Source organism: Manacus vitellinus, unplaced genomic scaffold, assembly GCF_001715985.3.
Source record: "Manacus vitellinus isolate BGI_N305 unplaced genomic scaffold, ASM171598v3 scaffold_2_pilon, whole genome shotgun sequence".
Taxonomy (NCBI): domain Eukaryota; kingdom Metazoa; phylum Chordata; class Aves; order Passeriformes; family Pipridae; genus Manacus; species Manacus vitellinus.
Window position 1 is genome coordinate 31257897 of NW_021940208.1, and position 13928 is coordinate 31271824.

A 13928-nucleotide genomic window follows, 5' to 3' on the forward strand; every position below is an offset into this window, starting at 1 on the left:
GTGACCCGGGCCTCGGCCCCTGACCGCAGGCTCACCCCATGCCAGCTCCCCGTCCGACAGGCATCTCCCTGCCCGCGGCCGTGCCGGAGCGCAGCGAGACCCACGCGGCGCGCCCCGACTTGAGCTGGGCTTGGCACTGCCCCGGCGCGAGTGACAGCGCTCCGAGCGGCCTCCCCGGAGGATGGAAGAGAAAAGAAGTAAGCCTTAAAAATAAATAGGTGTATGTTTTGAGCAGTCATTGGTCTTGTGAGAAACAGTTCTAGAAGCCAACAGTCTTCCCTTAAGGTATTTTCCCATTCAGCCAAAGGAAGTATCTGTTCCAGTGTTTTTTCAATTTTAACATAGAAAAGATTAGGTAGCCAACATAAATGGAATGGAATGGGCTGCCCAGGGAGATGTTGGAGTCACCATCCCTGGAGGTGTTTAAGGAAAGACTGGACGTCACACTCAGTGCCACGATCTGGTTAACACGATGGTGTTCGGTCACAGGTTGGACGCAATGATCTCAGAGGTCTTTTCCTAATTTATTCTGTAATTCATGATGATGGAAATTCGGAATCTTCAATGTGGTTGAAGAGCGCTGCCTTGCTTCTCCTTACTGTTGTTACAGTGTAGATACCTTGCTTCATCTTGCTTCTGCCAAGAAACAGATTCAGTAATATATTTACCTAAAAGAAGCTTTCCTTTTTTTTTTCCTAAATAAATTAGTTTAGTTGACGTACTGACAGCACAAATTTAAAAAGAAAAAAGAACTGTGAGCTAATAGACAGTGGGGATCGTGTAGGCTCACCTGAATGTGCTGGAATGTATGGGCCATCTGTGACAGCTTCATGACTGAGGGATAGTAAGAAATGACTATGTAAAAAAGCTTCCTTATGCAGCTTTTTGTGTGTTCCTCACACATTTGTGTGTTCCTCAACTGTGTCTTGACAAGGTGTGGGATGATATTTGAAAGGAGGATGACTGTGCTGTTTCACCACAGCACCACACAGTGCTCCTGCTGATACCCACTGTAGTATTTACTTGCATAAATTTTGAAAAGCTGAGTAGCTACAACCATTTTGGTTGCTCACACAATCTCTTACTTGTACATTCTGCACCACTTGTAGTGCTGCCCGACTTCTTTGAAGAGGAGAACCTTACCAGTTCCAGGGACGAGAGCATTAAAGGTAGTATAATTTGGACTTATGGAGGGGAAGGGGAAGGTAGTGTATATTTGGCACCGCTTCTGATGTGAAAATGATAACTGAAAGACAATAGCTTTGCCTTTTATGGTTTAAGATGTTAGTCAGCAGCACTGCAGGAAACACGCACACGAGTTGTTTTTCTAGTGGCTGGAATAAGCAGCCCTGACCTTGGCTGCTTGTTTCTTGCTCTAGCATCATTGCCCTGCACAGTGCTGGAAAAAAAAAGTGATATGTGGCCACAAGGATTCTATAGAGGGAAAAGAAAATCCCTCCAGCCAGTTTTAAAACTATTGCCACCAGATGCCATTCCACACCTTGAGTCATCAACTGGAGAGATGATTCTGAAAGCTGACAAGGTAAATGCTTCCTATGTCTGTTCATTCCCTATCCTCCTGTCTGGGGTTGACAGTAGCAGCATTAACATTGGAGAGATTAGTGATGTGGACATCTGTCTTTTTTGAAATGAAAATTGTACTGTGAACTTCATATGCGTTCTTTGCTTCTCTGTGCAAAACAAAGTTTTTGCTGCTAGAGTTTCAGGACACTCCAGCATGAGAACTGGGGAAGCATTTCTAAGGTGAGTGAGCACTACACATAGTAGCATATGTTTTATTTCTCTTTGGCCTATGCATGATTATAGCTGAGGGCCCAGAAACAAAAAACTGTGTTTTGTCACCCATCCTCTGAAGTAATACATCCACCAATCCAAAAAATCATCCGAATTTAGTAAATGTATTGAAGTGTCTGAAAACCAGTAATGAATGAGGACAGCAGTTTTGATCTATTCCTGAATGTGTATTTTGAAACACAAATATGAAATATACTTACTTCTCAGTATTTTAAATTTGTGATACTGTCATGCACAGCGAAAGGATGGGAATGGCACAGGGCAGGCATAGTCTCTTGGACCACTAATGTAGGCTTCCAAAAATTGTTGTGGCTTTTTTTGTAATGGGACTTTAACCTTTTCACGTTTTTTTTAAAAATTCTGTGAATATAAGAGATCATTAAATTATGTTGAGAGTTAGTGCCAAATCAGTTCTTTCACAAGATGAAATACTTTCAACATTGCCTGTTTCTATTAAACATTACACTTTTAGCTGCTGGTGTCATAAGCAGCTGGGGTTGTAGTGACAAAAGATTGTTACTCCCTTCACTGCTGTCATGATGCTTTTGAGAGTAACCATACACTCTGTACTATAGTAGAATGTCTTTGCTTCTGGTGCCTTGGGCAACAGATGTCATTCTCTAGTAAGTCAAAAATGAAGGAAATACTTTTTTACAAGACTTACAAGAATGCAGTATTTCTTGGCTGCTGGGGAGGTGTCACCCCAGCACATTTGCCAACTGAGATTTGCTGTCTGAAAGTGGAATGTAAACCTAGTCTGACAGTGGACTCCACCTCCAGAAATGGAGTAGGATTTGCTTATTCTTTTGTGCTTGGTCATTGAAGAAGAGGAACATTAACCACAAGAAAGAGCTTGTTCTTTTTTTCAGGCATCATCTGTTGACACACTGAACCCTATTTCCTTTTCCTTTGAGAAAGATGTACTGCTCATGTTTTAACAAAAGCTTTCATGAATGGGCTTAGTACCTCAAAAGTACATACCTTTGGAAGAGAAGGTATGTTCTGAACCAGTAGCTTGAATTTCTTTAAACAAAATGTTCTTTATAACTATTTCTAGTGGAGGAAGGAGGCATGACATATGGGGTATATTAATTGTTTCAACTGATATCACTTGGTGAACAAAATTTACCAAGCTGCTTTTATCTGAAAATATTGTGAATATTTTTTTTCTCTAGAAAACATACCAAAACTAATGATGGGACAGGACAGTCAGAGAGGTTACAGCAATAAAAAAAAAATTCTGAATGTCTTTTGTTGAATAATATATGCAGTTCACTGAGTTGAAAATATTCTGCTTTGCAACTCCTGTGAGTTTCAGTGGTGATTTGTTTATAGTGGGACTCATTTTCTGGTATTTGAAGAAATGCTTCCACAGCACCCTTTGTGACATGCTTCAAAGGTTGCTTGAAGGAGCATCATGGTCCATCAGAACCCACTCCAGTTCGTCACTTGACTTCTGTTTCACTTTCTTGATTAGCTTTAGGAATAGACTTCTGAAGGTTTAAGCTGTTCTGCTGTCCTGACTGGTTTTTGAGAAGTGCCTCCAAATGAAATGAGCGGGAGCCTTTGAATAGTCCACTAGAAGTTACATGTATTTCTAGACTTCTCAGGAGCTGTACAGACTTGTAAACAGGAATTTGCATTTCAGGTGATTTGAAAACGTTTTGGACACAATTGGGAAGTAGAAGAGTGGATGTCATATTTGAGCAGGTGCAAAATGTGCTGCTGTTGCTAAAGGAAAAGATCAAGAATGGAACTGCCACAAACCAAGGTTTGAAATCCTTGTAGCTGTTAAGCTGGACTGCAGAGGAGCTGTGGCCTGCTTTGTGTAGGTCTTTGGGATATCTGACATAATTCAGATGTCTCTGAATTTAAATTACTTAGTAGTTGGTGGTTTTAAGCATTTTTAAAAAGTCTCTTCATTTTAAAAAAAGACGATCTCTGGTGCATTTTGCTATTTTCTTGTTTTGCCGATACACTTTTTCAGACAAAGCGTGGCTCTTCTTAGCTCGAAGATAACTAGACTGGTGACAGAGTAAAGAGAGAAACTCACACTAAGTTGTCTTTTTGTGTATTACTGCTACTGTAGGCCACCAGTTTGTGTGTGTTTGGAAGTATTCCCACAGCTTTCCAAAAGCCAAGGGATATTCACTGTTAATTTACAACTACTATTGTGAGCTGTAATTTTATTGCAGTTCTTAAATGTGTCTGTTAAGGTCTGTGCTGCAAAAGGTTTCTAATAGTATCAGTCTTGCAATACTCTAGATTAGCCTAATGAGGAAACAAGTCTCTCTGGTGCACTTACACCTTGTTTTCCCTATTATCATTTCTTCACTTACACTAAGTATCTGCTTTGGTTTGGATTTTTTTGCACAGAATGCTGGCAGGCTTGGGCACTGGTGAATGAAGCTAATCTAAGTGATCTCTTAACTTTGACAAACGGTATGTGCATCCCAATTGTATTTGTTTGGTATGTGGATTCATTTTTTTCCTGTTTTACTCACTAGAAGTTTAATTCCTGCATTTGAAATCAATAAAACAGATCTGAGAAGGCCATTAGCATTACGGTGGGGAAAATATAATTATTAATTTCCTCGGGTACTGGACTGTGAACTTTCACCTGGATTTGTATTTCTGTGGTTTGTGTGTGTGTGGATAATACTTGTGCCAAGGGAACTGGTTTGAACTAGTAAGCCCTGATGAACCTGAGCTGTCTGCAAGCAGAGTTATTCCCTGCATGGCTCCACTAGCTGAAATACTTTGGCATTCTTTTATCTCAAATAATGAAGGGAAATCTATAAATGTGTTTCATGTGCGTGTTGTTTCTGGTCACTTTGAAAACTGTGGAAGAATTTTTAGTGGGGCACTTACTGACATGCTCTTTGTTAGCTGTACTTCATAGCAATGCATTATTTTTAATGTATTTTGTCAATTTTCTCTTTAGTAACTAAATTCAATTATAGATTGAAATGTGAGGTGACGGAATTTTTGCTTGCATTCATTTTTTTCAGTAAGTGATGGGTTTGATGGAGATGGAGTACAGGAAACCAAACCCAAATTGCAGCATCTTCTTGCAGATGACAACACTGCAAATGCTGTAGAAGGTTCTGACAGGTCAGCGTCTTTATTTCAGTTCCTTATTTGACATGTTCTTTACTGCATTTGAGAGAGTTCTCAGTTTGTATTTCTAAAGTCAGTGTTTTAAACCCAGTTTTGAATTCTGTCAGCTTTCAAAGTGAAAATGTTTTTGACTTACATGGAAAATGTGAGGTTTTAAGTAGACTTGTCTAATTTACCCCATGAGAACATTGCAGAATAGGGCATTAGGTTGTGAATGAAGATTCATGAGTATTACCAGGATTATCAGGGTTAGGACTTAAGCAGCAGTTCTCAGGCTTTCTGTACTTTGCATATTGTCAGGCATGTGACTTAGTCCCTCTGTATTTAGCCTCAGGTACTGACTGGGGGGTAAATATGTTGTTCGTCTCTTTTTTTTTTTTTTTTTTTTTACATCCTTTCTGTGTTTTAGCATGTAAGTTCTTTCTGGGAAGAAGCTAAGAAGCTGTTGCTTTTTTTTTTTTCTTTTTTTAATGCAACTGAATATATCTTCATATGAAGTTAGGACAGTAATACCATGTGAAAGTGTTTCAGTGAAACCCTGGGCCTTCCAGGAATGGGCTGTTTCTTTCCTGTGCTAAAAATATTGAACCACTAAAAAGCTGAATGCTTCGCTGGTTGTCTAAGATGCTGCTCTTTTTTCTTTTTTTTTTCTCTTCTACTCCAAGTAACAAGAAAGAGGAGATGGAAAGAACATGGTCAGGGACTAAAAAAGCATCTAGCGAAATTCAACACTTACCTTTAAACCTACAGTATCAGAACCACAAGTGCTCTAGTGCTTGTCTTGCCAAGAAAGCAGCGGGCTCCTACAAGGGTGAAAACCCTCTGAAGATGCCAATCCTGTTCCACTTTCAAAGACGGCACGCAAAAGCAGACTGCCTTTCGAAATCACTGGATGTGAATTACAAAGCTCCTTGCGGTCGGAGTCTGAGAAGCTTTCGAGATGTGCAAAATTATTTGTTTGAAACAAAGTGCAATTTCTTATTTGTTGATCACTTTTCCTTCAACACATATGTACTGTTGGGCAGGAACACCATGAATCCCGAACCCCTTGTGTTTGACTTTGATATTAGCAACGGAGCCGAGTCTGTGCCCATCTCCTTCTGTAACAATCTTGACCGCGCAAGGTTACCTTACTTCAAATATCGGAAGTCATCATGGCCACGGGGATATTATCTCAACAACTTCTCCAGCCTGTTTGTGGATTCATGTGACTGCACAGATGGCTGCATTGATAGGTAGGTAGAAAAATCTAATCTTAGTCCAGTGACGCGATGCCACAACAGCAGTGTGGTGGTGTGTGAAGGTGCACAGTACCAAACAGTGTCAAACAGGACCAATGCTGCTGGAGTATCTGTGGGAGTTGTCTTGTGCCATGTTCAGTATTGACTAACACCACTGTGTCTTTCTCTTCACCAGAACTTGGGTGCTCCTCCTGGTCCACCCTCTGTTGTAGTGAAGGAAGTGTCCAACAGGTGGATTATTTTGTTCCTTTCCCTTTCTTCACAAATTGGCAGTGCTTCTCCTCCAGGTGGAGCTGACAAGCAGGGCTGTTGCCTTTGGAAAAGGTGTAGGAAAGAGACTCTTGTGCCAGCAGAGGAAGAATTTTTTCCTGGCAGGCAGGGAAGGATCCCACATGACAATATCTGCTGCAGCCCCTACTGTGGTGTCCTAGAGGTGGGATGGGACAGCCTGAAGGGATCAGATCGTTTGGAACTTAGAAGGTTACTGAGGGCAGAGGAAGAAACTACCCTGTTCCCAACCTCTACATCCTTTCCTTCCCCTTGTCTAAACAGAAACTATGAAAGCCTGTGGTCACAGAATACATTTATGGTCTGAGCAGTTCCAACAGTGTTGTTCATTGCTTTTTCTAAATCTCAGTAGCTCTGGGCTACAGACACACTGTGGAAACCTGCCACAGTTATTGTATGAGAGTTTGGTGATAATTTTGTCTGCTTTCTTGAAGGGTGTTTGTCTGATCCCCATCTATAGGTGTTACCTGGTATTGGATCCATTTTGTATTTTTGATAGCTGGAGCAGTTGCATGTGCTGGTGTGCAGCATAGTTGCCCATGGCCCAACAAGACCTTGAAATCACAGCCTGGTATAAAGAAGCTTCAGTAATTAAAATAATTTAGTTTCAGCTGAGCAGTGAAGTCCCACAAGAGTTGAAATGCTTCTGACGTGCAGTTTTAGGATTCAGGATTTGCACGATCGCTGTGATTCTTTGCAGTTGTTGTGCCATACGATGGTGAAGACAAGCGCTGTTGCTTGAGTTCTCCACAGTGTGAAATTCTTCACTTCCCGAGGGCTAAGGTGGGAGGAAAGTAACAAAGTAGCAGTTAACAGGCTGGAATGCTGTGCCAGAAGAGGTGATTTTTGTTGATTCGATCCATTTGATAGTGTCCTGTTTATAATAAATTTCTGTTGTCCTTCAGCTGTTTGCATGTGCCATTTAAGGAGCTTGGTGGAAGAATGAGGTTGGGGTGGAGCGAACATGTTTATTGTAAAGTACACATAACCAGCCAAGAGACAAAGTAGGGTGCCTGAAACAGCCTTGTGGAATAAAAGAAGTGGGGAAGGGGAATATAGATGTATATATACAAGTGTGTGTGTGTGTGTGTGTGTGTGTGTGTATAGTTAAGTATATTTCAACTTACCTAGATTTATGATTGATTTGCGCTGCTCCAAATACATTCTGAGATGTTTTATTCTTACTTTTAGGTCAAAATGTGCATGCCTACAGCTAACTGCAAGAGGCTGTAGTAAAACTTCTCTATCTTCAGGTAGTAAAAGATGCCGTGGATACCGTTACAAAAGACTGGAGGGACCCGTTCCTAGTGGGTAAGAAAGACTGAACTATTAACTGCTATTTTATTTGTATGCTCTTATTTTACTCCTGTAGTGTAAATGCTACAGGATTAAGATAATTGGAGTTTTTGGCTAACTGAAACCTTCTATTTTTTGTCAAAATTTTACTGACAGATCAGGATGATAATAATTAATGTGACTTGAGTAATAGGAGGAAAAAACCAAAAACTCTTCTACTGCAGATCCTACAATTTTCACAGCTTAGATTAAGGTCTAAGAAAAGTGTAAAGAGTGACCAGAGTCCTAAAGAAGCATTGAGCAGCTGCTGTTGCCAGACTTGGTTATATGTGACTCTTCCAAGAGTCTCCAAAGCCATCCAATGCTTCAAGTGTTTGCCCTTTCTATTATTCAGCTCCTGTGGATTAATATGTGGCCTGAAGAAGGTGCCAGTTACTTCAAGTGTTTAGAAGAGGAATCGTGCAAAGCAGCTTTCTGCAATAGCCAAGGGCTTGAACCCACAGGCTTAAGGAGCCCTTTCAGTTCTCTCTTGCTGTGCGATGTTAGTTTATGGTTAACGTGCAGAATTAAAGCTGTCAGGGAACCAGGAAACAAATGCAAAAAAAAAAAAATCACAATTGTGAGTTCTTTTAGATATACTTCGTTAATTTTTTAAACTCATGACAACTGCATTGAGGTTCAGGCATATAGGTTGTCTTTGCTAAAATCTGTTCCAGCGTAGAATGAGGTGCTTCATAGGGATTTCTGCTTCTGTGAGATTTACTCCTATAAAACAAAAATTTAGCATTTATTTTTCTTGTCTGCTGCTACCAAAATCTAGCTGACAGACTCTTAAAATTGATGAATCAGCAATCAAGAAAGTCACGATTTCCAGAGCACTGCTGCACAACCAGTTTTAGTCAGTCTTTATCTTTTCAGTCCACTGCCTTATTGATGCTTAGAAGGGAAATTAATAATAGAAACTTTTAGTAGTGCATCCTTTTATATTGTGTTTTGTTTTTCTTCCTCTTGACAGAATTTACGAGTGCAGTGTGTTATGCAGGTGTGACAAGTTGATGTGTCAGAACAGAGTTGTACAGCACGGCATTCAAGTCAGGTTGCAGGTGTTCAACACTGAAAAGAAAGGCTGGGGTGTCCGCTGCCTGGATGATATCGACAAGGGGACATTTGTTTGTACCTACTCAGGTAACAGAAGGTGACCTGTGGAAGATGGGTAGCATAATTTTCCCTCTCTTGTGGCCTCTGCCCTGGATTTTTTTTGAGAACACGGAAATATGGGGTTGGAGGAGAAGTGTGTCAATATAATCTTAACTTGCAACATGATCAAATGGACAGAAGAACCTTGAAGAACTCTGCAATGCAATGGTGACAGACAAACAATCAAAACATTCTGGAGCAAAGTCTATCTCAGACTGTTGATTTTTTACCTCCTAAGTCTGTGCATGCTGTACTGAGGGCTGTATGTCTAATTCAGTTTGTGTCAGCCTCTATTGACATCATAGAATCATAGACTGCATTCATATTTTGCTTTCCCAAGTAATGTTCTTTTATTTTTTTAATGTAAGTTTGACCTATGATAGTGTGAAGGTAAAAAAACAAACTTTAAAAAAAAACAAAAAGCAAACCAAACTTTTCTTTTGCTTTCAGGCAGATTAATGAGCAGAGCTGAAGTATTGGGAGATGCTGGTCAAGAGCTGAAAGAAAGGAGTGCTGTGAATGACAGAAACCATGGGGTTTTTTCCAAAAAAAGAAAACTTGACACTGATTGTTCAAATTCAGTCATTGAACTAGTGCAGACGGGTAAACATGACATTCTTGAGAATAAGGAATCTTTGTCTCAAACTGTGGATAGTGAAAATAAATCAACCCTGTAAGTTTATCAAAATAAACTTAAGCATAACAAAATCAATATTCTGCTATTCTAGGAATTCTGTTTTATAACTTAGAGTAGAACTGAATGTCCTCAAATGAGGGTGGGTTTTTTCTTTCTGAACTTCTTTGTTATTTCCCAGTTATTTCTTCTAGTGGGACAGAGTTTTCCTCTATGTGAATTTTACTTACTATGTGTACCACTTGGCATTTTCTAGAAAGCCACTTCATCTCTTGGATGTACTTGATCTGTTCAGGGCATTAATCATGATGCAACTTTGAAACAATTAATAGAAGATACTTGAGATAAATCATTTAAAGATACTTGATGATGCTGAAGGGTTTAATGACATATTAGCCACTAACTGTCCTGTCGTTTGCTACCAGTCTCTAAACCTTTTCTCATTTCTATCATAACCTTTCCTGCTAGGAGTCTGACAACACCTCACCTTTGCAGTGAATTATGTTTTCACTGTATACTCAGGGTCTCATAGCCTATCAGCATTCCTAAAATAAAATTACTGCAAAATAACCACGTGGCTGTGTCAATAGCATGCTCAAGTCTTTTCAGAAGGAAGTTGGGAGCTTCTTTGTTGCTCTGCTACACTGCTTTGTAAGCACTTTCTGTGTACTACTCACGAATGATTGCAAATTCTTGCTCTTCTCATAATAGCAGATTATTTTGGAACTTTGAGAAGTACCATGAAATTGCAAATGGAAACTTTTAAAAATATCTGCTACTATTTTCTCACTTGCATTTCAGCATCTTGGAGGCCTAGTGAATTCATCATTGTCTAACTACATAATTAAAAGTAATCAGCTAGGTTTTACTTCTGCTAAGTGCCATTACTAAAAATTGTAGACAAGCGGAGTTTCAAAGTTGCCTGTACTACACTGCTACCTTAAATCTCATTAATTTCCTTTCCTGAGATTTAAAAAATGGTTTACACCTGGGCTGTATTAAAAAAAATATGACAGACAAAAAGACATTGTTATTCTGCCTCTTAAGAAATGACAGTCAGTCCAGCTGGACTGAGAAACATTTAAGAGGACATCAGTGTGCTAGGCTTGATGTGTCATTCACCCAAACAGATTGCCTTTAAAAGAATAAACAATGTAACCATGTAATAATGTCACATTTTCTTGTGGCCTCTGCACATTTTGAATTTACAGAGGAGTTTAAATCTTAAGAAAGCCTTAAAGAGCAGCATTTCTTGCAATTATCAGTAGCCCAAAGAAGTACCAGGATTTTCTTTTTTGTGGCAGGAAAACACATTTTTTTACACTGAAAATTTTCTTGAATAAGGGCTGTTATTTATTGCTAGACATTTTACAGATATTAATATTAGTTTTGAAACTGGTGTCTTCTACTGCAGTCTGAATGTAATCCAAATTAATGTGACTTTAGATGTTTTAAATGTATATACCAAATACTACTTCCCATCTTCCTCAACTCCTAACATGAAGGACTGAGGTCCTTTTGAGGGAAAGTATTTTCTAAACCTGCCACATATTGCATCTCTCCCCCTCTGCTGTCCCTTGTACCCACAACATCTTTGCTCTCCTGTTTGAAAGCTGCACTATTAAAACTGTTGGAAGTAGTAGCAGGAAAAAGGCAAAACTCTGTCTGTAGGTGCTCTATTTTGAGGTGATCTGATGTAATAATAGTAAAACAGCAGACAGTTTGGTTCTCAGCTGGACAGTTGGGAAACAAACTGTCAGCAGCTACTGATCCCTCAAAAGGTATGAACAACTGGTTTTTTACAAATACTACACAGAACTTAGCCTAGGTCCTCAATTCTTAAAGGCAAAATAATCACAGAACATGGGGTGAGGCCAGACTGCAGGCTCTGCTGTCGGCTCTTGTAGAGAAGAGACTAGAACCAGAGGCTGAGAAATGTGTGTTGTGAGAATTACTTGTGAGTCTGTCTTTTATAATTTCCTTTTGACCTTTCTGTACAGGGTTCATCCAGAGAACTCGAGTATTGCAACCACAAGGCCTGGAAGAACAGGTTTTTTTCACAGTCACCAGCTAAAAATGGTAATAATAATAATAATAGGCTTTAATAGATTCATTTTTCTGTGCTGAATATTTATGTTAATTCTGACCTTTTCAACTTGTACATTTAGATAGTTCTAATGACCTTTCTTCAGGAGATTGTGTCACACTGTGAGCTAAGCTGCCATGTTGGAAGCTGCACCCCATCCCTTCTCCATTATCAGTCCTTCAACATGTTCCTACAGACCAGCACTAACTACTCCCACAACCTTCCCTTCTCCACCCTTCACTTACACTTCAGCCTTGAGAATGTTAGGAATTAATTCTCCCCCTCCACCTCCTGTTGTCACTAACTACAGGGTTAGGGTGTGAGAGTGATAATATTTTTGTGATGCCTCCCAAAAGAATGTTGTAGCAGGGAAAGAGGAAAATCTTGGGATTTGTACGCGATTTTTTCATGCAGTGGCAGAGTTGGGAGAATTTGATCTGATCTGAGTGTGAAGTGTTGCCTGCAAATATGTGTAAAGGAGGAAAACTGGGGTAAACTTACTCTGTAGGTTTTATTGGATTCATTGCACTTAAAAAATGCACATGGGATTTTCATGCTAACGTTTGGCTCCATTCTGGAGCTCCCGTAAGTGGTTGCCTTTTTGTGGCAGGAGAGGAGAAATCCTGCCACATCTGTTCATTTCATTGAAACTCTGTAAAAAGCATGTTTGGGCTTTGGTTCAGCAACTTAGAATTCTGGTGAAATTGTTGGGACTTAGACACTTACTTAAATGTTTTGTTGCATGGGGAACTCCTTCCCGGTTATTTTGAAGGATCGTTTGAAATTAAGATAAACATTGCATTGCAGTGAATGTATTAACTTTTCAAACTCAGCCACAGCCATGCATTACAGAAGGTTTGAACCTGCAGCCCTAGAGTTCTAGAGGCCACTTGCTGTACTGTGTTGACTCCGAGTTGCACACAGCAACAATACATCACAGCCTTTTCATTTGACACACAGGTGCACAGTGCCAGCTCAGATGAAGATAATAGTTCTCAGATTCATCAGTCAAGCAAAACAAAAGTAAACAGTGGAACAAAGAAAGGAAAAGAAAGTAGGTTTTTGGAGGTATACATACCGCATTCTTAGTATGATTGTGTCCCATCAGGTGGTAGACTTTTAATGTAGACAGTGTGGGCAGGCCTGTTCTCAGAGTAGAACAATGTCTGCATGATGTGGAAGCTGTTTTAAGAGAGCTCAGTGGTACAGAAATTATTGCTGCCTTGCATTAACACAGTGCACTACTGTACTGGGTACAGGACAGTCTTTTGCTTGCAAAGTTGATCTGGGGACATGTTGAACTCTCCTGACAGCAGCTTTTAAATACAATACAATTGTGGGAAAGTCAGTCTTGCAGATCTTGTTGTGTCACACCCAGTACATATTCTGGTCAACAAAAATTGAACCGGATATAATCCAGGGGTGGGGGGACCTCAAGCTGGAGAGGCAGTGTGAAACCGATGCTATTTGCACTTGTATCTTGTTTCTGTCTAAATTATAGTTTGTAATTCTCTTGGGAATTAAGGTGGAGAATGATGAAAAAATGCTATGTGGAAGAAATCAGTCTGGAGTAGGATTTGGGAAGAGTGAGAGACTTGGTCACTCTCAGGTGCCTTGAGCAAGTGCTTTAGACACTACAGCGGGAAACAGTCATTTGTGGGAGGATTGATGAGAGGCATAGAAAAGGGGGATTGTGTTACAGACTTGTAAATAGCAGGATGGTTAGATTTTGGAGGACATTTTTAAGAGTGGGTGGGTAAGAGTTCAGGGCCAAACAAGGGAAAGGCTTTGGCCTTAAACTGATGTTGAAAAATAATTACATGTCCATTGGCAGAATCCACCGAGGAGCAGAAGGAAGACCATCCGATGGAAGTTGGACAGACTGAGTCTGTTGGTGTGGACAGTGAGAGATGCAAAAGAAAGAGTCTGTCTCTGCAGGGTGTTGATTGTGGCAAGTCAGGTGTGCTGGATGACACATGTGTTGCGAGGCCATCCAGTAATATACCCCTAAAAGCTGACTGCAAAGAGGAAAATAGCAGGCAGTCGAGTCAAGATGCATTTTGTGAGGAGGCTGATGGAGATGGGATGCTTCCGAAGAATGCTAGTGAAGAAAATATTTATGTACTGGATGCCACAAAAGAAGGAAATGTGGGTCGTTTTCTAAATGTAAGTAAAAAGTTGCATGCGTTCTCTCCATTGTCTTTGCAAATACATCATTTATTTATTTAAGCTTAAGCTAGAAAGCTTTTGC

At 40.0% G+C, this 13928-nt stretch overlaps 1 protein-coding gene across 1 annotated transcript in view; it reads left to right on the forward strand.

Moving 5' to 3' along the window:
* Nucleotides 1-53: 53 nt before the first annotated feature.
* LOC103762424 (histone-lysine N-methyltransferase SETDB2) overlaps nt 54-13928 on the forward strand; it is a 49281-nt gene continuing 35406 nt past the window's right edge. Inside the window, exons 1-12 of the mRNA XM_029960926.1 lie at nt 54-197; nt 1110-1169; nt 3464-3586; nt 4192-4257; nt 4827-4929; nt 5601-6170; nt 7656-7775; nt 8776-8945; nt 9408-9630; nt 11592-11670; nt 12638-12731; nt 13512-13843. Of these exons, the coding sequence (XP_029816786.1) occupies nt 182-197; nt 1110-1169; nt 3464-3586; nt 4192-4257; nt 4827-4929; nt 5601-6170; nt 7656-7775; nt 8776-8945; nt 9408-9630; nt 11592-11670; nt 12638-12731; nt 13512-13843 (1956 nt within the window). The 5' untranslated portion in view covers nt 54-181. The remainder of the gene's footprint in view (nt 198-1109; nt 1170-3463; nt 3587-4191; nt 4258-4826; nt 4930-5600; nt 6171-7655; nt 7776-8775; nt 8946-9407; nt 9631-11591; nt 11671-12637; nt 12732-13511; nt 13844-13928) is intronic.